This window comes from Eleutherodactylus coqui, chromosome 6 (assembly GCF_035609145.1).
Source record: "Eleutherodactylus coqui strain aEleCoq1 chromosome 6, aEleCoq1.hap1, whole genome shotgun sequence".
Taxonomy (NCBI): Eukaryota; Metazoa; Chordata; class Amphibia; order Anura; family Eleutherodactylidae; genus Eleutherodactylus; species Eleutherodactylus coqui.
Window position 1 is genome coordinate 209,953,272 of NC_089842.1, and position 21,087 is coordinate 209,974,358.

At 43.6% G+C, this 21,087-nt stretch overlaps 1 protein-coding gene across 1 annotated transcript in view; it reads right to left on the minus strand.

Moving 5' to 3' along the window:
• Window positions 1-21,087, minus strand: part of ZFYVE26 (zinc finger FYVE-type containing 26) — a 76,132-nt gene that overhangs the window by 41,160 nt on the left and 13,885 nt on the right. The window contains exons 5-19 of the mRNA XM_066608680.1: window positions 19,928-20,061; window positions 16,361-16,525; window positions 14,314-14,402; window positions 12,049-12,197; window positions 10,757-10,948; window positions 9,663-10,298; window positions 9,005-9,085; window positions 7,154-7,204; window positions 6,919-7,070; window positions 4,327-4,519; window positions 3,156-3,419; window positions 2,707-2,826; window positions 2,346-2,501; window positions 959-1,186; window positions 223-328 (exon numbers count right to left, since the gene is read on the minus strand). Coding sequence (XP_066464777.1) covers window positions 223-328; window positions 959-1,186; window positions 2,346-2,501; window positions 2,707-2,826; window positions 3,156-3,419; window positions 4,327-4,519; window positions 6,919-7,070; window positions 7,154-7,204; window positions 9,005-9,085; window positions 9,663-10,298; window positions 10,757-10,948; window positions 12,049-12,197; window positions 14,314-14,402; window positions 16,361-16,525; window positions 19,928-20,061 — 2,716 coding nt within the window. The remainder of the gene's footprint in view (window positions 1-222; window positions 329-958; window positions 1,187-2,345; window positions 2,502-2,706; window positions 2,827-3,155; window positions 3,420-4,326; window positions 4,520-6,918; window positions 7,071-7,153; window positions 7,205-9,004; window positions 9,086-9,662; window positions 10,299-10,756; window positions 10,949-12,048; window positions 12,198-14,313; window positions 14,403-16,360; window positions 16,526-19,927; window positions 20,062-21,087) is intronic.

Consider the following 21,087-nt stretch of genomic DNA (forward strand, 5'->3'; position numbering starts at 1 on the left):
TAAATATGGCTCCTGAATTCACAATCAGGTAGTAATAAGTAAGGGAGATCCACCCCTTTAAGATGGCCATATACATAAGATAGTCGATGACCATTCAGACATCTGTAAATGATCGGACATGTTGAAATCCATAAGATTCTGTAGTTGGGTGACCACCTATATACATAAAAGCAAAACCTGAATTTTAATCTAATAGGCAGACTGCAGCACAGACAACATTACCTTTCCGGAGCGACTTGTCGTTCAAACAAAAGATGGGATACGACTTGTGATGGCTTCTGATGCAGAAGTACAAAGGGATTTGCCACCTTTACTTCCAAAGAGGTCTCTACAAAATAAAAACATAATTACTTGCAAATTCACAAAAACGTTCCTGGATGGCCTCATGAACAGCTGATTACCAAAATGACGGGAGCAAACCATGCCTCATAAGGATTATGACAACTAGTAAAGTTTTCTTAAAACTTAAAAGGGTCTTTTTTATGAAGATAAACTTTGTCCATATGCCCTATTAGCGCAAATAGATATCAAAGAAAGAGGTCCCTCGTATTATGCTCTCCTACTATAAGTTAAAACAGATAGCCACTCCAAGATCCTGGCCGCTCAGCTGATCGGGGTACCTGCTAACAGTGCCACTACATAAAGGGGTACCAAGCAGAATCTGCTGATCCAACCTGTGTAGTGGCATGTGCTTGTAGCTGCAGGCAAAGTTCTCAAAATCAATTAGAGCTGCAACTGCAGTTACAAGCGCCAGCCAATAGAGGGGTTGGAGCAGCAGCTGCCGTGTGCAGCAGCACTGATCAGATGATCCACCAAGATCCAAAGCGGTGGACCCCAGAGGAATAACTACTGATGACCTATCCCGTGGTACCCACAGTCTAACAAGGGTGGTCCAAACCAGGGGTATAACTTTCACATTCAAGACTGTATAGTGAAGAGTCAGACTGATACTACTTACCTAATTCTGCATTTATGCTTTGGACAATAACTTTGGCCAAGGTGTCTATGTATGTAAAGAAGCTATGAACAGGGCCAAAAGTTAAGCCGTGATTGTCTAACAACTGAGTAAGATCATCCAAGTTGGTCATGAGAAGAGTCATTTGCTTGCGAACTGGATGGATCTGAACATCTTGAGGTTTCATTGACATTTGGTCCAAGAGGGACTGGACTAGACTTCCTTTTGGTTCTGTTTAAAACAAAAATAAGACATGGGGTATGATGGCAACTAGGTAGAACACAGGGATGATTACAAGACATCAAATATGGGTTATAGCTCATCAACATCTGATCATTGGGGGTCAGCCACTTCACTGCATACTAGGTACAGTGCAGAACATTTCATAGATATTGTGCATGTAATAACCGCTCACCTCCACTCACTTAAAGGGGTTGTCTCGTGAAATCAAGTGGGGTTCAGTACTTCTGTATGGCCATATTAATGCACTTTGTAATATACATCGTGCATTAAATATGAGCCATACAGAAGTTATTCACTTACCTGCTCCGTTGCTAGCGTCCCCGTCGCCATGGATCCGTCTAAATTCGCTGTCTTCTGGCGTTTTTAGACGCGCTTGCGCAGTCCGGTCTTCTCCCTGGTGAATGGGGCCGCTCGTGCCGGAGAGCTGGTCCTCGTAGCTCCGCCCCGTCACGTGTGCCGATTCCAGCCAATCAGGAGTCTGGAATCGGCAACGGACCGCACAGAGCCCACGGTGCACCATGGGAGAAGATACGCGGTGCATCGTGGGTGAAGATCCCGGTGGCCATCTTGGTAAAGGAAGAAAGAAGTCGCCGCAGCGCGGGGATTCGGGTAAGTAATAAACTTTTTTTTTTAACCCATCCCTTGGGTTTGTCTCGCGCCGAACGGGGGGCCTATTGAATTAAAAAAAAAAAACCCGTTTCAGCGTGAGACAACCCCTTTAAATGGGACCGAGCTCCCCCTAAGGCCATGTCAAAAGCCTGATGAGGGAAGACCCCTACCCATCTGCTATTGATAACCTATCCTGAAGATAAGTCAATAATATCTTAGTCCTGGAAAACTCTTTAATAGTGACAAGTCTTCACTAGTAATGAATTTTGAAGGCACATTGGGTCTAGTCATACAGCAATTGTATTGTATGTCAAAAATCTGCCTGACAAAGCCTGAATAGAAACTCTTGTAGCCTCCATCGTATGAATGGTGGTCTATGCATAAGTATGCACCAGGAGAATTCCCAAAGCATGCGGCAAATGACATTGCGCATGAAAAGTGAAATCAGTCTTACGAATTATGTCTGGCTTGTAAGGCTAAAATGCTAATATAATGTCAATCTAAGCCTGAAAAATGCATAGACACTGACAGGACTCACCAAGGGAAGTGACTGCAGATTTAAGTTGTGCAATGTTCTTCTCCAGCTCGAGACTCAGGGTGATGTGGCGAACCATGTGTTCATCTCGCAGCACAGAGTAGCAGGTATGCAGAAGCTCCGCTATGCTACATTTCAACTGGCTGCTTATCTTTTCCTCTGTAATGTCATTGGCAGAAAAGGAACAAGACTCAGTTGATCATTTTGGAAGGACTTTTTTTTGGGTGCAGAAGAGGAAAGTGATCTACAGAAACATCCCTGAAGAATTCATTTGAGAAACTGTACTTTTCACAAGAAAAAAAAAACAACTCATAGTATTGAAAAGGCAGGAGTGTAATTCAGGACAAATAATAAGGCATCCTACCTATCTCAGTTTGTCCTTGTGGTGGGCTGGGGTAATTAATTATTTTACTCATCTGCTGAAGTACTGCTTGGACACCTCTGATCCCTTCAGGATGTTCCATAATCACATCAGAGGTCCGGCCTGTAGAAATAAATACATTTTTTTTTATTGTCCAGTCAATAACTTAATCCTTTTTTCTCTAAAGCGGGGCTGGCACCAGAAACACGAATAGCAGATATTACTTGGGGAAAATGCAGGTGTCCACTGCAAGGGTTATGTAGGATTATACAGTACCCATTAAGCTGAACGGGCACCTATGTAATACCCAGTTGTGCCAAGTCCTCCATTCTTACAGTTGGCACACACAGGAATCATGTAAGCGTTTACCAAATATGCACCAACAAGCTACTTATCATTTGCGTTTCCTTAATCTTGGCAAGGATGTAATCTATACCACGCAGAATAAATACCTTTACTTTCCAGACATCTCTGCAGATGTCTCTCTGCCGTCTCTAGCAGCTGTTTGCAGGTTTTCCAGAGATGTGCTTGTGTGCATGCCAAATCAAAAGCTGCCATAGCTGCCGGATTCATCTCTTCCACCACACGTCTCCACCGATCAGTCTTCTCCAGGCGTGCACTTCTCAACCAGAAATCATCTTGTAGAGCCGGTATCAGGCACTCCGCAGGAGCGACCAACTTGTCTGTCACATCGGATATAGAATAGAAGACCATACCTGAGAGGGTTAAAAATGACAGCATAATTAGAACAGAGTAAGAAATGCTTTAGGCTTCATGTCCACGGGCAAAAGAATTAAAATCCGCAGCGGATTTTAACTCTTCTCCTGCCCGCGGATCCGCATCCCATAGGGATGCATTGACCACCCGCGGGTAGATAAATACCCGCGGATGGTCAATAAAAGTGATTTTTTTAAAAATGGAGCATGAAAAAATCTGGACCATGCTCCATTTTCATGCGGGTCTCCCGCAGGCTTCTATTGGAGCCTATGGAAGCCGTCCGGATCCGCGGGAGACAAAATTCGGAATTTACTCACCCGCTCTGGTTCTTCCCTTCGCCGCGGCTCCATCTTCTCTCCGTCGCGGCCAGATCTTTTTTCTTCGGGCCAGCGCATGCGCGGGGCACGTCACTGCGCATTTGCCGAGCCGAAGAAAGAAGATCCGGCCGCGACGCAGAGAAGATGACGCCGCGGCGAAGGGAAGATCTGGAGCGGGCGAGAGGTAAGTTTATTCTTATTTTTATTCCTCATGTCCGCGGGGCAGGAGGGACCCGCTACGGATTCTCCATGGAGAATCCGTAGCGGGCCTGATTTTCCCCGTGGACATGAGGCCTTAAGGTGAGAAAGGGGTTGTCATAACAGAACCTTTTTGGATAACCGTACTCTAGACTATCTTTTAATGTGTATGATGGCGTCCAAACTATACCCAGACAGCAAAATGCTGGGGAAAAGAAGGATAGGGCATGTTGGATTCCTACAGGTCTGATCTTTTGCTCTCATGGGAGATAAGCTGCCGCTAAAAAGGTCTCTGGCAGTGGCTTCTACCCCTGTACTTATTTTTATGTGAAGTTTATGTATATTACATATGTCAATGTGATTAAGTATCTTAGAAAACTGCAAGGTTCACCTGCTGCCGCTGCATTTCCTATTGCTTGTAGGGTAGAGCGGCTACTGCCCGGCTTTTTCGCGCTGACTTCTGAGGTCTGATTCTCAAATTTTTTCTCCACTTTCGAGAGCTCACGTATGACTTCTTGATATCGTTCCATAAAAATTAGCTCACCGTGACTTGGAGATGATTGCAGGTTAAATGTTCTGGAAACCTAAGCAACATATAATGAATGTTCCACAAATATATAGTAGTCATATGTACATCTAAATACGTGTTTATTTCTATATGTTCATATATAGCACAGTCCCTTCCCTCTCCTTGCATAACGCTGACATGACGAGCACTTCCTGCCAAAGAACGTATATTGCAAGCCAGACCACTGGGGAAGTGATAAAACCATCAGAGAATAGTAATCCCTCTTACATCCTAGATCACCAAGTATTACTTCTTTCCACTAATATTAACCTGGACAACTCAGTAATGGGACATTAAATCATTTTATACCCTAGACCACCAGGTATAAAAAACCCCTCTTCTACCCTAGATCACCAGGGAATAAAATACCAATCCATTTTTATTAGACCACAAATTAAGTGAACATAACAGGTACCACATACACAGACTAAAGTTGATCAAAAGGAACAAGTGTAAGCAAAACTATCATTGCCAAGTAAAATCTGACAATGATCAATCATTTTAGCCGGCCAACAAGACAGCCATTGCATGGAAAGTAGTTGATAGTTCCTTAGTTATTTTCGTCTGATCTTTCGTTCATGATGATCGTACTATGAAAGAATGTTCCAAGAAAGAAAATTCATCCATCGCTCAGTGTCACTAAAGCTGTGTGGCCGGTAGCATTGAGCAAACTTTTGAAATGCTAGATTTGACCGATTTTCGAAATTCTGTTTGTTTCAAATGAATTTGAACCAAACGAAACGTCATAAACACCCCTAAAATTGGAGTATAACATGGCTGAGGTCCTGTGGCTCAGACATTGCAATGCTGGAGTCCTTAGGTATGAATCTGACCAAGGACAACGTCAGCATGGAGTTTGTATGTTCTCCCTGTGTTTATGTAGGTTTCATCCCACACTCTAAAAACATACTATATGTATACATACTAACATGTGACTATAGATGAGCCCCAATGGGGACAGAAAATGAATGTTCAACCATTTTCCTACGACTATCTAACGAGTATGGCCACCTCATCCCACAGCACATATTTTGTTTACTTTCTGTCTCTTAAACTGGGTGCAGCCTATAATCCAATGAGTTGCATAACCTTATATCAGCACTAGAGATGAGCGAGCATACTCGTCCGAGCTTGATGCTCGTTCGAGTATTAGGGTGCTCGAGATGCTCGATACTCGAGACGAGCACCACGCGGTACTCGTCTCGATTAAACGAGCACTGACCATTGAATTCAATGGAGCCGGCAAAACAGCCGGCTCCATTGAAAGCAATGGGCTGCTGGCGAGCGCGGGATGAATTTTCGGGAAGGGCTTAAAAATATAAGCCCTTCCCTGAAATTCATCCAGAAATGTGCAAAAAGTAAAAAAAAAAAATATATACTCACCTTGTCCCGCCAGACGGAGTTCAGCCGCGGCCAGCCGGCAGTTCTCCTGAACTGCTCTGAGTAGTATTCAGCAGCCGGGGATTTAAAATCCCCACCTGCTGAATGAGCTGCCTCTGATTGGTCACAGCCTCACCTCATTGGTCCCCTCAGCGCAGGGACCAATCAGGGGCAGCTCTCAGCTGTCATTCAGCTGAGAGCTGCCCCTGATTGGTCCCTGCGCTGAGCCAATCAGAGGCAGCACTCACTCACCCATTCGTGAATTCATGAATGGGTGAGTGAGAGCTGCCTCTGATTGGTGAGGCTGTGACCAATCAGAGGGCAGCTCATTCAGCAGGCGGGGATTTTAAATCCCCGGCTGCTGAATACTACTCACAGCAGTTCAGGAGAACTGCCGGCCGGCCGCGGCTGAACTCCGTCTGCCGGGACAAGGTGAGTATATATATTTTTTTACTTTTTACACATTTCTGGATGAATTTCAGGGAAGGGCTTATATTTAAGCCCTTCCCGAAAATTCATCCCGCGCTCGCCGGCAGCCCATTGCTTTCAATGGAGTCGGCTGTATTGCCGTCTCCATTGAATTCAATGGGCTAACATCGTTCTGCTCTGCCACAGCTGTTACTGTGGCTTAATAGTGAGACCTCAGAGCCTGAAATGCAGTCCTGCATGTTGCTCCTCGCCTGCCCTATCCATTTCTGTGTTTTTTACATGACTTTGGTGATTTGCTAAGATTTTCACAAATGAAAACCTTAGCGGAGCATTAGTCATATACAAAAATGCTCGAGTCGCCCATTGACTTCAATGGGGTTCGTTACTCAAAACGAACTCTCGAGCATTACTGAAAGTTCGACTCGAGTAACGAGCACTCGAGCATTTTGGTGCTCGCTCATCTCTAATCAGCACGTATGCTGTATAGACAAGGATGAAGTTTCAAGCAAATCACATGTGCCAAGTCTAGATTTTAACCTGTCGGAAACAAAAGGTGCACATTGCAGCAGAAATGCGATCTAGCAGTGTGAGCTACGCTTCACCTACATCATGAGCGTCAAGATAGTTTCCTCTCAATATACATGAAATGAGCAGTGATTCTGGTGATGAAAGCATCATGGGGATCAGGTTATTTCTCTGCTGTAGGCAATTCCTGGCATCCGTGTCCATTCTGGCCGACAGATTACTTGCACTGCTCTCTGTAACACAAGAGGATAATAACACTGAGACTAGTCTACACATTAGGATAGATCTATGGACTCTTGCCAAGTGTCTTCATTACCTGATGTGCTCAGTTCACTACTAGTGCTTTCATATTGTTTCCTGGGTCCTGCTGCAGTAAATGAAAAGACAAAAGCTTAATCACATAGACGTATCAAGTCTTTACCCACATACACATCGGAGCTTAGTCGTCCGAACCCGCTGATAATAGTGGAGTCAGGTGGCTTTCTAGTGTGTATGGGGGTGGCTTACATTTCCTGACCTATGATGTTGGGAGAAAGAAGGATCGAGGACACTGAATTATAACACCCAATCCTTTGGTTCCCCCAGACAGTGCACCGCTGGAGGACTCTAGCTGCAGCTTAAGGTACCTTTACACGATCACCCGAATAATCATTTGAAACAGCGATTTTTTTGTGATAGTCGTCCCATGCACTCAGTCAGCGACAGGGCAAGAAATCACTCAGTAGTCGCTTCATTTCAGCTCAATGAAACAAGGCGATTAGTGAGCGACTTCTCGCTCAGTGTAAATGGGAGTCCCTCAATCTTTGACTGAGTGCTGGTTTGCAGTAGATGGAGGCAGGCAGCAGGAAGATATCTTCAGCGCACTCTGACCCCATTATCACTCCTGTGAGTCCGTGTAAAGGCACCTTAAATTCCCTAAAAACACAAACGTTCATCCGAGCCGAACGTTCATGTATATGGGGGAGTCGGGGGGAAACAACTGTCAGACAACAGTTGTTAAAGGTGTACGGGCTTCTATAAATGTAACCAATACACAACTATTAGCAAACACAACGTACTGACATGCAATGGCTGTACTACGCATGTTTACTTCAATAAGGAGAGGAGATAAGTAGCTGCCAGATACTTCTTGTAACGATTATCTCTTGGGAGAATAAATGATTGGACATGCAAAAACCAATACTTCGTTATTATTTCCCCATTCATTAGCGGCCACAACACATTAGAATGCGAACAGATAAGACGATATAGGCAACGGGACTATATTAATCTACACGTCTGGCCAGCATTATGGATAGGGCAACTAAATTAATATACAGAATAGGAGGACTGGAATACCCAGAGAGGCTATGAAAATTGGGATTATTTACCCTGGAAAAAAGAAGTTTAAGGGGCGACCAAATAACCATGTATAAATACATGAGGGGACAATACAAGGATCTCTCCCAGGATCTGTTTATACCCAGGACTGCAACGGTAACAAGAGGGCATCCGCTACGTCTAGAAGAAAGCAGGTTTCATCACCAACATAGAAGGGGGTTCTTTACTGTAAGAGCAGCGAGACTGTGGAACTCTCTGCCTGAGGACGTGGTGATGGCAGAATAGATAGAGGAGCTTAAGAGGGGACTAGATGTCTTTCTGGAGCGGTATGATATTACAGGATATAGACAGTAAATAACCAGCGGGGTAGTTGATCTTAAATGCTGATCCAGTGTGAGGCAGTGTGAGTGGTTGTCTTATCGGTGTCCTGCACAGGTGTCTGAAAACAGCAACCTGAGATGGCGATCTTGGCAGAAGGCGGAAACCTAGCCTCATAAACTTTGCAATTGCTTTTTTGAATTTCTTCCCCATGATTGGCTCCTCTACATACATAAATAAGTCCGCTGTGGGCCGTTCCATAGTCTCTGATTTTATACAGAAAAACCCAAACAGTCTTCTTTCCCCCTTATTAATTGGAAAACAAAGAAAAAAAAAACTATGTTCCAACACGCTGCATATTACATATACCTTCTCGCCTACAAGCTTTACTTTCAAAGGAGATTCCTTAAATTGCCCTCTAGGTAAAGTTGCATTTAAGAAGCGCGTTCTGAATGGTTTTGCTGTAATAAGTGCCGTACATGGCACAAAGGTTCACTAGGAAGTAATTTCAATGCTGCCAACTACTTACATCCTTTGGCTCTCCTGCGCCTTTTAATAGCAGAAGTTTTGTAAGTACTCAATCGTAAACGTGAAGAAGCAAGTTCGTACTCTAGAGAAGACATAAATGGTGGTTTATAACAGGAAGAGATTACTTTTAGTCATTCACCCCTAATCCAACAGCAACAGATATTCTACAGATTATAGGAGTTTAGTATTGATGACTTTGATGGCAGGAAAGCCTTCTACTACACTTCCAGCTCTGACCACCAATGCGGATGTCTGACTTGGCTGCACCAATGGTGGGCCAGAGGAGTGGACCTCCACTGATCAACTATTGATGGTGTATGTGGAGGAAAGAAAATGCCCAGAATACCTCTTTAATACATTCACTTTTTTGCGTTTTTACACAATTTTTGCAGTATGCCACTGTAGGAAATAGAGCAGCAGAGTACACTATTCCATACAGCTGAAGAAAACATATACCAGCCCAAGAGAGCCCAAAAGCACACTCTTGACATCCATTGGATGACTAGGGGCCTACATATGTTAGATCTTTGCCCTGGGAGCTTTACCAGGGCATGCAGCACACACACTGCAGACGCCAGGTAATAATAACAGATGTCCCAATTTAGTGAGATCTTGGACAACAACACAACCTCCTTAAGGGAAAGGCAGGTGTCACATACCGGCATTCCTGTTGCTCATCACCACTTTGTATCTCCACTGGGCTTCAGAAATGTATTCCGACAGTTGCATTACTCTGTTCTTGATGTCCTCCGATGTCAGCAACTTATGTCCATCATCTAGTTCATTATCGCTCATGTGAATGGTGTCTTTAATTAGGTCTACCTGCTCTTTCAACATTTTTAAGAAAGTGTCTAACACAACTTCATCCACTAAAAATCCACTCAACCTACTAGTGAGATGCTTCAGATCTATATAGTTAGATCTCACCAGATCCCCCAAATTGTTCTGAGAGTTGTCTAAAGCACCTGGTGTTGATCCTTGAGCTGTACTATTCAGGTCAGTGATTATTACACTACTTCTATGTTGAGGACTTTCCATCGGAGACATGGTCAGCGTAGACTCTGATCTCTCGATGCGGATGTCCAGGCTACTTGGCCTGCCAACTTTTAATTCCAAGTGTTCTTCGGCTTCTGCAGCATTGCCCTCGGGAAGGGGAGGTTCTGAGTTGAGATCAGCTACTGATGTAAACATTAAGGAAAAGATATTTTCCAGAAGCTCTAACTTTAGTGGTAAAGGCAGTGGATATAAATAATACTGGCACTTGGTTAAATACTGTAGAAAGAGATTTGAATCCTCTGCAATGAAACAAAGAAGAAATATTTTGAGTAATATGAAGACAGGTTCAGGCTGCTTTCACGTTGCGTTTAGTTAAATCAGCACTAGTTCTGTCCTCAATGAAAACTACACGGGGATGGAAAACAGAATGGAAACTTGACGGCATCATTGGAGATTATTTTGAAGACCTCTTCGGGTCTATCCATCTTTACAAGAGACAGAAAAGCAAAAAAAGGATGATACTTGTCTATCCAGAGTAAAAGATTGAAAGGGAAGGAAACTCTGTGAAACGGAGACCAAAGAGGTCTTCAACTTACAAATTCTCCCTTATGGTGCCCTCCAGGTTCCTTTCCCATGCAGTTTTCTATATGAAGGGCAGAAGCCACAACAGAATCAGCTCTGGTTTCACTAAATGCAGTGTGAATCCAGCCTTACTTGTAGTTGTACAAATCACCTTCCCACGAGCATTGTCCCTCACCTAAGCTCTTCCCATACTCGCCGTCATCCAGTGAGCTGTGCAGCTGATTAGTATGGCAATCCTTCAACTGGGCGTGACTGGAAGCATTGGCACACAGGGCATAGATGATATACTTCATAGCACAAAATGCCTGAAACACAACAATGTTCCGGTGTTGCGTCTGCTCATGTGGATCTTGATGTTCTGTGCAACCTATACGTGAAATAGAAGGCAATTGTTAACTGTCATGGCATAATTTTTCACAATTTTAACAATCTTTTTGAAACTGCAACTTGAAATTAAACAATTTTTAGCTATGCATGTGGTAATTTAAGGCCCAATGTCCATGAATGGATCCAATTTGCAGAAGTTCTGCAAATCAAACCGCCCATTGCAAAGCGACCACACATGAATTAAAGCATGCAGATTTGTTTTGCAGACCTTTTGGTCCAGAAAAACAAATCGCAGCATGCTCCATTTTAGTGCGGTTCCCACACAGACGGCTTCCATTGAAGTCAATGGAAGCCATCCGATCCACAGATCCTGTGGGAAAGCCAGAGTTTAATGAAACAAAAGAAATTTCACTGCGCATGTGCGGCGACATGCTGGTTGGCACTTCTGCACACATCCGCAGTGAAGAAAACAGAAGACCCGGCCGGGTGAGCAGTGTCCTCGGTCGTGGAATCCGATCCGCCCGTGGACATGAGGCCTAATACTATACATAAAACTGTCCCTTTCCAGCCCTGATCTGCATGAACTACATGTACTGAAGGGCAAGAAGAGGACGGTGAATGCAACGAGTATTGTCTTTATATCAACGGTAGGAGAAGCAAGTCAGTGCTGAAGTGAGAGAACCATGCTACATCAGGTATAAACACCTTAACACTATTTCCCACCAGGAAAACGAGCATTGAAGGAGTAGTCCCATCAGGGAAAGTAAAGGAATATCATAAGTATATTCCATAACTTTGTCTTACTGAATGGCAAGTTGACTACTCCAGAGAAGAAAGGGGCTGTCGCACTTGTTCAGAGCTCAAGAACCTTCGCAGTTTTCCCAACAAAGCAGGACCCCCTGGGCACTAACTGTACCCACTCCATACATGGCAGGGGTCAGCTGTCTGAGACCTTACCACAATGGCCAGGAGGGACTGGAGATAAAAGACAGAAGCATGCAGTCTATATGTTTTATCCATAACACAGGACAATAACAGCAAGCAAACCTGCCACTGGTGCCAAGCAGAGAGTTGGACTGCCATGCCTGCCAGCTTATTATAACAATAACACAAGTGGGGAAATCAGAGAAAACGCTTCACCTTCCTCCGGGAGTCCTCTGTGCAAAAGTTTCAGAACTTTATCTTCATTCAGCTGTGGCAGGTTGGTGAGATGATGAAGAATATATAACGCAGAATGGCTGTCCAGGGTACACAAGTGACGGACAACGTCTTTTGTGGAAATCTCTTGCCTGTGTAATTACATAGGAGAAGGTAATATATACTGTACTTTCCTATTAGATAAAACGTATCAGTACATGCAATACAGCATTACACATGACAGATCTAAGAACTCTAAAAGAAACATCTAAAGGGGGTTTCCAGAACTTTGATACCGATGATTTATCCTTATATAGGCCAATAATATCATATGGGTAAAGGTCCAACTCCCGGCACCGCTGCCAATCAGCTGCATGAAGGTGGTGTATCCCCTTTGTTGTTTACCAGCCACCCTTCTGTACATTTTGGAGCGGCTGTGCCTAGTATTGCAACTCAGTCCCTTCACATGAATGAGACGGAGCTGCAGTGAGCAGTAATATCAGTTGCAGCCACTAGTATACTGTACAGAGCTGTGCATGGAAAACAATGAAGGGGACTGAGAGTTGGACCCCTACTGATCTGATACTGATGGCTCATCCTAAGGATACAATATTATAAGTCCAGGTTGAGTACATATTCACATCTGCACTGCAGGCTTTACTCAGAGCCTCCGACACAGATCTGGTATTACATTCCAGATTAAATATTGTCTGGGAAAATGCCGGAAGCTGGATGAAACCCTTATAGTCAATGGAGCCCGTCTAACACTGCCCGTATTAACCCTTTGCAATCCAATTTTGGATTCAGGGTTTCCTAGGGGGGGGGCTTTCTCTTTCTGCCATTATACAATGGTGCTGTCTGCTGGCTAGAGCCAGTACTGCGGTATGTGACATGCTGGAGAGGCACCTAACAATAGAGTGGCCAGTAATCTACAGTACGAATACCCTGGCGGATGTCTTTTGACATCGGAACTGTACAGCCTTCAATCAGAATGTCTTTAGACGTCAGACAGTGGATTGGAAAGGGTTAAACACCTCTGATGTTAATTGTTCAGCTGCAAGGATGGAGTCAAACAAGGAAAATATCAACACAAATGTGAAAGGGGCCTTAAAGCATACCTGAGTTTACAACAAATTTATTAAAATATTCCAGGTTCTCCTCACCCGCATCTCCTTAACCCCAATATAATGTGTGTACACACACACACACACACACACACACACACAGAAGAGGTAGAGATTGTAAAGATGGTTATCACAGTGCCTGCAGTTCTGTCAGCCTGCAGTCTGAGTGTATTATGGTCGACTTCTAAGTGCCATTTGTAATTGTAAGACTGCAAACAGGAAGAGGCAGACAGGCAAGAGCACAGCAAAGGCTCTGGGGGCTGCAGTGATAGCCACAGCGCTCAGTCCGCACACACCCGACGTCACAGCATAGGACCAAGATGGTGGCCTTGATATCATTACTCAGTGGCGGGCTGCAAACGAGTCCACAATACACCACAGGGTCTTCTAAGCACAGCTCCGGACCCTCCAATCTACAAGAGGCTATTCTGCGTCTGGACATCAAGGGCCATAGATAATGACACTGCGGACCAGATTAGGGCTGTGAGCCTTGAGTTTGACATGTGGTCTAGAAGTTTACAACTGAATAGTGTCCAGTGGTTGCCTTGAGTATTTATTACTTTTGCTCTCTCACCCATCCATCCAATTTAAACTCCTTTTTGTAGGGTTTCCATTCATTCTAACCACGGTCATAATGTAGGCAAAGATGATGAGCCGTAAATAGGAAACCCTTGTCAATCTACTTTTAGAAATTAATGAGCTTGACAAACTCCAGATTTGCTTTATTATATTAACATTAGATGGAACTTGATTCTTAGGGTTATTAACAGTCATCCTAAGACTTATCGCTCTTGTGATTCACACATGAGCAACAGTGGTTCAGTAAATAGAGGCAGAGATGCCAGAGATCTCTTCCAGCCATCTCCCTTCATTGATTGTGAACAGTTTAAAGTTGAATGACTGCCTGAGAACTCGCTCATTAGTTGCTTCATTTTAAAATTATAGCTGAAACAAAGTGACTAGAGACTAATAAGGGATTTCTCGCTCAGTACCCTGTCTGGCTTGGTGTTTACACAGGAAAACCATCGTTGCAAAATCACCTGTTTGAGCAATTTGTCAGCTGATAATTGACCCATGTAAAGCCACCCATACACACCAGTAGTACAGATAAGAAACAGACAAGAAAAATGGCAGCAGCACCCACCTGCTGTGCTCTATGCACCACTCCAAAGCTTCCACCTGATACAGAAGTCCATCACAGAACGCTTTTAATAATGAATCTTTATAGAGATCCTGTAGGCATTAAAAAAAAAAAGTTACTCTGGGAAAGAAGGAGTTAAAGTGCTGCTGACAGTGGGGAAGGGGTGGTGTAAACAGTTGCAGCCATCTGAGTTACACTTCTGTTTGGTGCAACTGGGAGGATAATTCGTGTCGTGCTGTGGTATTCATCTGGGGTTTCTAAGACAATACTTTAATGAGGTATTCCCATCTCCGCTTTTCAAAGCCAAATTGGGAAGCCATTAGTATAGTTACCGGCCACCAAACTGGAGCCTACGAAAAAAACAGAGCGCTTCAGCCCAGTGCTGTTTGCATAGCTCTCATTGAGTTGGATGGCAGCTATTGAAACAGTGTAACACAGTGTGCCACGTTGTTTCCCTAATTCCAAGACTTGAGCCTTTCAAACAACTCAATACAGACATCCCTACACCGGAAACCAATTGATCGGCCCACAGATGGGACAGCTTGCACCCTAAACACATCAAAAGGTCGATCATCTACAGCCAGGCCGTCAGATACAACCGGATCTGCTCCAACACAACAGCCAAAGAGGAACATCGATACAAATTTAAAAGGACATTTTTAAATCAGGGCTACCATCCCACCTTAATTGATAATCAGAATTCCAGAGTCACCAGGATACCCAAAAATCAAATACTCAAATACACAAGGATGACCGTCTGAAAACCATATTCCTGGACGCTCCCCTTCTGTGTTACAGGCAACCTCCAAATTTGAGGAACTTTATAATCAGGAGCGCATTGCCCTCTGACACACAAAAAGGAACTTATCCCTGCAATGTAAGGAGCTGTAAGACCTGCTCACATATACTGACCGCGGACAGGATACAAATCCCCAACATACAGCAGGACTATAAGATCCCAGGGACATTCACATGTTCCACGTCCAATGTTGTGTAGAAACAAGACAAAAACTTAAAGCGAGGATGACATCACATCACAGAATTAAGCATAGAAAGACAGAATTCCCTGTAGCACAGCACTTTTCTCATCACGGACACAACATAGAAGATATGAAAGTTATGATACTGAAAGGCAATTTCAAGTCACAAAGCCATAGAAGAATTTGGGAATATAAATTTATAACAACTTTTGACACTTTTAATAGAGGGCTAAATTCTTGAGAAGCATTCATGCGAGACTGGGAAAATGAGAAACCTATAGCACAGAGAACACTGCTGGCCTGGTGACCCCCAACACTAATTCAGGGACCATAAAACCTTTACTCCCTTATCAGTGACTATTCAAAGAGTCACTGTGTTTTTTGTGGTAGTATTCTATTAAGTGCAATTTATTCCCATCCATGTCTGTGCCTTGCCATAAGTATGTATCAATATACATGCCTCTTCGGATCTATTTCATTTCAACCTGAAAAAGAACCCTGTGAGGTCCGAAAGCTCACGTTAACATCATGTATTGTGTTAGCCATTAAAAGGTATCATATCTACAAGATACTTGGTTTTTCTTGCTGGGAACAATCACATTTTGTCTATGGTCAAAGATGGTCAGCAGAAATATCTGTGACATGCGTCCAAGAGGCATGGGCACAACTTACTTTGGTAGCACACAGACAACTGTCCATATGCTGTCCTATATAGGGACGGGTCGCACATTCAGATGCATTTGCATCTCTTAATTCTCGTGCGTAATATAGACAAGAATAGGACATCCATGGAGTATTTTCATGCAGTTTATGTCTGCATGAAAAAAACTCGGCAATGTGTAAACCCTTTCATGAATATTACGGGTCCATTAGCAGTCTGTGTGTCAGGGGGGGGGGGGTTTGTAACTTGTGACACACGAATGAAAAAAAACAAAAAATACACCAGTATTTGGAGGCCTAAGGAACCTGAATATTTATTTCCAGCTGTCTCCTTAAGTAGTTTATTAGATTTAATGACCTGGACAGAACGAGAAGCAGCCATCTACACTTTCAGGTATTACTAGACATACCTCATTGTTGTGCATGACCTGCAGCAGTGATTTGGCAGACTCAGTACTCTGGAGGTGGGTCCATCCCAAGAGGACGAGAAGACGTCTCAAAGGCTTAAACTCATTACACAGCAGTCTATCCAGGTTGGAGAAATCATCTTTTTTCAAGAGGGCCAAGGCAGTGAGCTGGAAACAAAATAATCAATAAATCCTCAAGTAACATAGCATTGTTTCTGAAATAACAATGTTACAAGCTGTTATTTAACCTCTCCATGGCTTGAAGTCATTGATGCTCCTCTACGCAGGTCACATTCTGCAGTTCTGGCATTCCCAATTTCAAAAAGATCATAACTCTTATTTTTCTATCGATGGGGCTGTAGGAGGGCTCATTTTTGTGTGGTATGACCCGTATTTTTTATTGGTACCATTTTGGTGTTCATACAACTTAATCACTTTTTATTCAATTTTTTTTCTTGGAGACAGAGTGCCCAAAACAAACACAATTCTGACACAGAATCCCCCCTCCCCCCTTTGGCGCCATTCACTATGGGAGATTAACAATGTGATACTTTAATAAACTGGACCTTATAGTGCAGTGATATCAATTTTTATATATATTTTATTAATTTGTTTAACTGGAAAAAGGTTTTTTGTTTGTCGTTTTAAACTTTTAATGTTTTTTTTATTTTTCATATTTAAAAAGCCTGTAACTTTTCTTTTTTAGTCCCCATAGGAGTCTTGAACTATGGTACTGCATTATACTGTATTACAGGCTGCCTATTAAAGACATACTACAAGCACAATTTAATAGGTAAACAATCATGGCAGCCCTGGGGGTCTTCAGAAGGCCACAGGCTGCCATGATACCCAGATGACAACCTCGCAATCTTATTGCCGTGGGACAGTTCAGGACATATAAATGCCACTGTCAGAATTGACAGCGGCATTTAAAGGTGTAACAGCCGCACGCAGGGTTATCTCCGATTGCTGCTGTCAAAGAGCAGATACTCACCATGTAAGGAGCAGGATTGCATCCTGGGCCCGCTGCATACATAGCAGATGCTGTGGGCATCTATATACATCCTTACTGCATAGGGTATGTGCGGTTAGGACGTATATAGCTGTATGTGCGACAGGAAGAGGTTAGGGAACACCACTCCCAACCATCAGAAACTAGCAATACAGAGCATTAGGTGTAGCTATATGACGCGACTTTGGATGCCGCATCATCTGCAGACTGGAGCAAAATTTTACACAGAGGCTGCCGGCTCTCCTGTTTTACTTAATACTTGTATTCCCCAAAAGACAACAATTCTGGATTATCTCCACATTGTGCCGTTCCTCTGTTATTCTTTCTGGAAAGGCAAGAATAACCTGACCAGTGAGTGTGATTATTCCCTCCGCCTGTAGGAGATGTCCCTGCATACTCTGACTGTACAGTGTCAGCCTAGGGAGAAATGGGACCAATTTTAAAGTGAAACTTGCAAAAAAAAAAAAACTATACATTTTTTCCCTGGCACCCTCCTTCACCGACACCTAAAGATAAAAAAATGACTAAACATATTGAATAATAGCTGTCCAGACCCCTCAATTTTCGTGGGATCATCTAACTAATGTGTATGGGGCCACCCAATCCTCCACTGATGGCAGAAGTCAGGGAAAACCAGGATCAGCCACGTTGGAGTTCACTGAAAAATACATTCCCATGAAGCTGAGCGTTTAGGGTCAACACAGTTGTTGACTTAACGCTTTGTCTTATCTCAGTTGTATGACCATTTTAACTTTAACCCCTTACTGCTCCAGGACATTTGTGTCATGCAGCATTGGCGTTATGTATGAAGCGAGATCGCAGAGCGACCGCTCTTCATACAGCATGGGTTGTTTATTACAGCTGACAACTGCGGGCAATATCTGCAATTAGCCATGTGGCTGATCAGCGCTATTGAACCTTTAAATGCCGCTGTCAATTCTGGCAGCGGCATTTTAATCCTCCGAACGATGTTCGGGAGCCTGTATGGCCTTCCCCCGCGATGAGATCCCATGCAGGTGTCATGGCAGCCGGGGGCCTTAAGAAAAGGCCCCAGGGCTGTCTTATCAGACTGCCTATCAAGCTGTCCCCGTGGGGTGGCTTGATAGACTGCCTGCCCAATAGCAGTCTGATACAATGCTGTAGCATTACATCATACTGCAGGAGCGATCAAAGCATTACTAGTTGTGCCCTGTGGGGGGCTAAAAAAAAAAAAAAAAAGATCGATAAAGTTTTACTAATTGTAAAAAAAAAAAAAGTTAAATCCCCCTCCTTTTGCCAAATCTATAATAAAAAAATCTAAATCATAAAACAAACAAAAATACATATTTGGTATCGTCGTGTCCACACGGTCAACGTTATCGAAAAAAAAAAAAAAGAACGCTAGAAATGTGCTTTTTCGGCTTCACCCTGTCTCCCAGAAAAAATGCAGTAAAAGCAATTAAAAAGTTATATGTATTCCGAAATGGTACGAACGTGAACTACAGGATGTCTCACAAAAAATGAGCCTTCACACAACTACGTCAACTGAAAAATAAAAAGGTTATTGCGAAGAGAAGATGGCAGCAGAAAATAATTAAAAAAAAATTATATGTCTTTGAAAAAAATATAAAAGTAGTACAGCAAAAAAAACTATACAAGTTTGGTATGGTAGTAATCGTACTGACTAGGGATGAGCGAGTATACTCGCTAAGGCACATTACTCGTCCGAGTAAAGTGCCCTAGCCGAGTATCTCCCTGCTCGTCCCTAAAGATTCGGGGGCCGCCGCAGCTGACTGGCGAGTTGCGGCGAGGAACAGGGCAGAGCGGGCGGGAGAGAGGCAGAGAGAGATCTCCCCTCCGTTCCTCCCTGCTCTCCCCCGCAGCTCCCCGCCCTGCAGCGGCACCCGAATCTTTTGGGACGAATGGGGAGATACTCGGCTAAGACGCATTACTCGAGCGAGTAGTGCCTTAGTGAGTATACTCGCTCATCCCTAGTACTGACCCATAGAATAAAGTTATCAAGTCATTTTTGCTGCAGTTTGTACCCGTAGAAACAAGACGGACTGAAAGATGGCGGAATGTCGTTTTTTGTTTTTTTTTATTCTACTCCACTTAGAATTTTGTAAAAGTTTTTAAGTTTTTCAGTACATTATATGATACATTAAATAGCACCATTGTAAAATACAACTCGTCCCGCAAGAAACAAGCCCTCTTACAGCGACGTCAATGGGATAAATAAAGGAGTTACAATTTTTTTTTTAAAGGGAGGAAAAAAAAAAAAGAAAATGTAAAAGAAAAAGGGGGGGCCACATCTTTAAGGGGTTAAAGAGGTTGCCCCACATCTAGCTGCAGGAAGCAGAAGCTCCGTACATTGCACAGTGTCCAGGGTTGGAGCTGAGTTCCATTCATTAAATAGTAAAACAGCTAGAAGCGGGACAAGCCCTTTATGTCCATCATTTTGGAATTCTACCAAGTAGTAACTGAGCGGCTCGGTCGCGTGTGGTCCAGCAGGAGGGGTCAAGCAGTGGGTGTATTTTCAGTTTTGCTAATGGACCAACAGATCGGGGATATTGACTGACCAGAATTTGCTCCAGGAAATGTTTGCCTGCAGAGAGACTGTAGAAATAGATGTCCTTCCAGGGCCTCGCCTGCTCCCGGTTGTAGAATAAAGTAAGGACTGCTCTTTCTGTATCGCCCAGTTCCTGAGCTGCTCCTGGAAGAAATTGGAGAAGGACATATTCTGTAAAAGGTGACGCATCTTCTTAATTAGACATTGGTTACTGTTTGAGCCATTCTCTGCTGGGACGTCCAGCCCTCTCGTGTAAAAACAAGCAGAATACTATGCTATTATGTAAGACAAATACCGGCAGGGAACCGAAGCCTTGTCAGGGCTTGTCCAGGATTGGAAAACATAGCTGCTTTCTTCCAAGAAGAGCCTCACCTCAGTGCATAGGGTAGATTGGGTTTGTGGTTGCATCTTGCCCCATTGCCTTCAATGGAGCAGAGCTGTAAAACCAGATATAACCAATGGACAGGGGCGGCACTGCTTTAGAAAGAAAGCCGCCATGTTTCTCTAATCCTAGAAACCCCCTTAATGGTCTCCGTTTAATGAAAATCCTTGGTTCTGTCTGAATCCGGTTTTCGTTCATTTAGATGCAACTTCAGGACTAAACATGATGTGACCACTAAGTCCTATCGCTGTGATCCTAAATCTGCATCGGTGTGCATTTAGGTTAAATACCTTGTACTCGAGAGCCAGGCGACCACCCCCACGGTCAGTGTAATTGTCGTTAGCGCGTGCTAATCCTCTATAAAACTAAAATAGATTTTCAAGGAACATACAAATCAGACTAAGAGGAGTTTTTCAACCATAGACATTTATGGCATATCCACGGAGTATCCCATAAATGCTGTATATGATGAGGTGGGAGTTGGGGGCCGTAGAGATTACAATAGAAAGATGGCCGCGCACGTCTACATAAGCGCCGCTTATGACTATGGCTCTTGGGCTTTCACACAGAGAGCCAGTCACTCAGTGAATGGAGGCCGAGCGCACCGGAGGTCTATCCTGACCGCTCGTCTCCACTCACAGTGAACAGGCAGTTGTTGGAAGACTAAACGCCTCCTGTTTACACTGAGCAAGAAGTTGCCGCTATACGCTTCATTTGAGGTCCCAGAAATAAAGCAACTAGTGACTATTAAACAATTGCTCTCTCAGAGCCCTGTTAGTAGCCGTGTG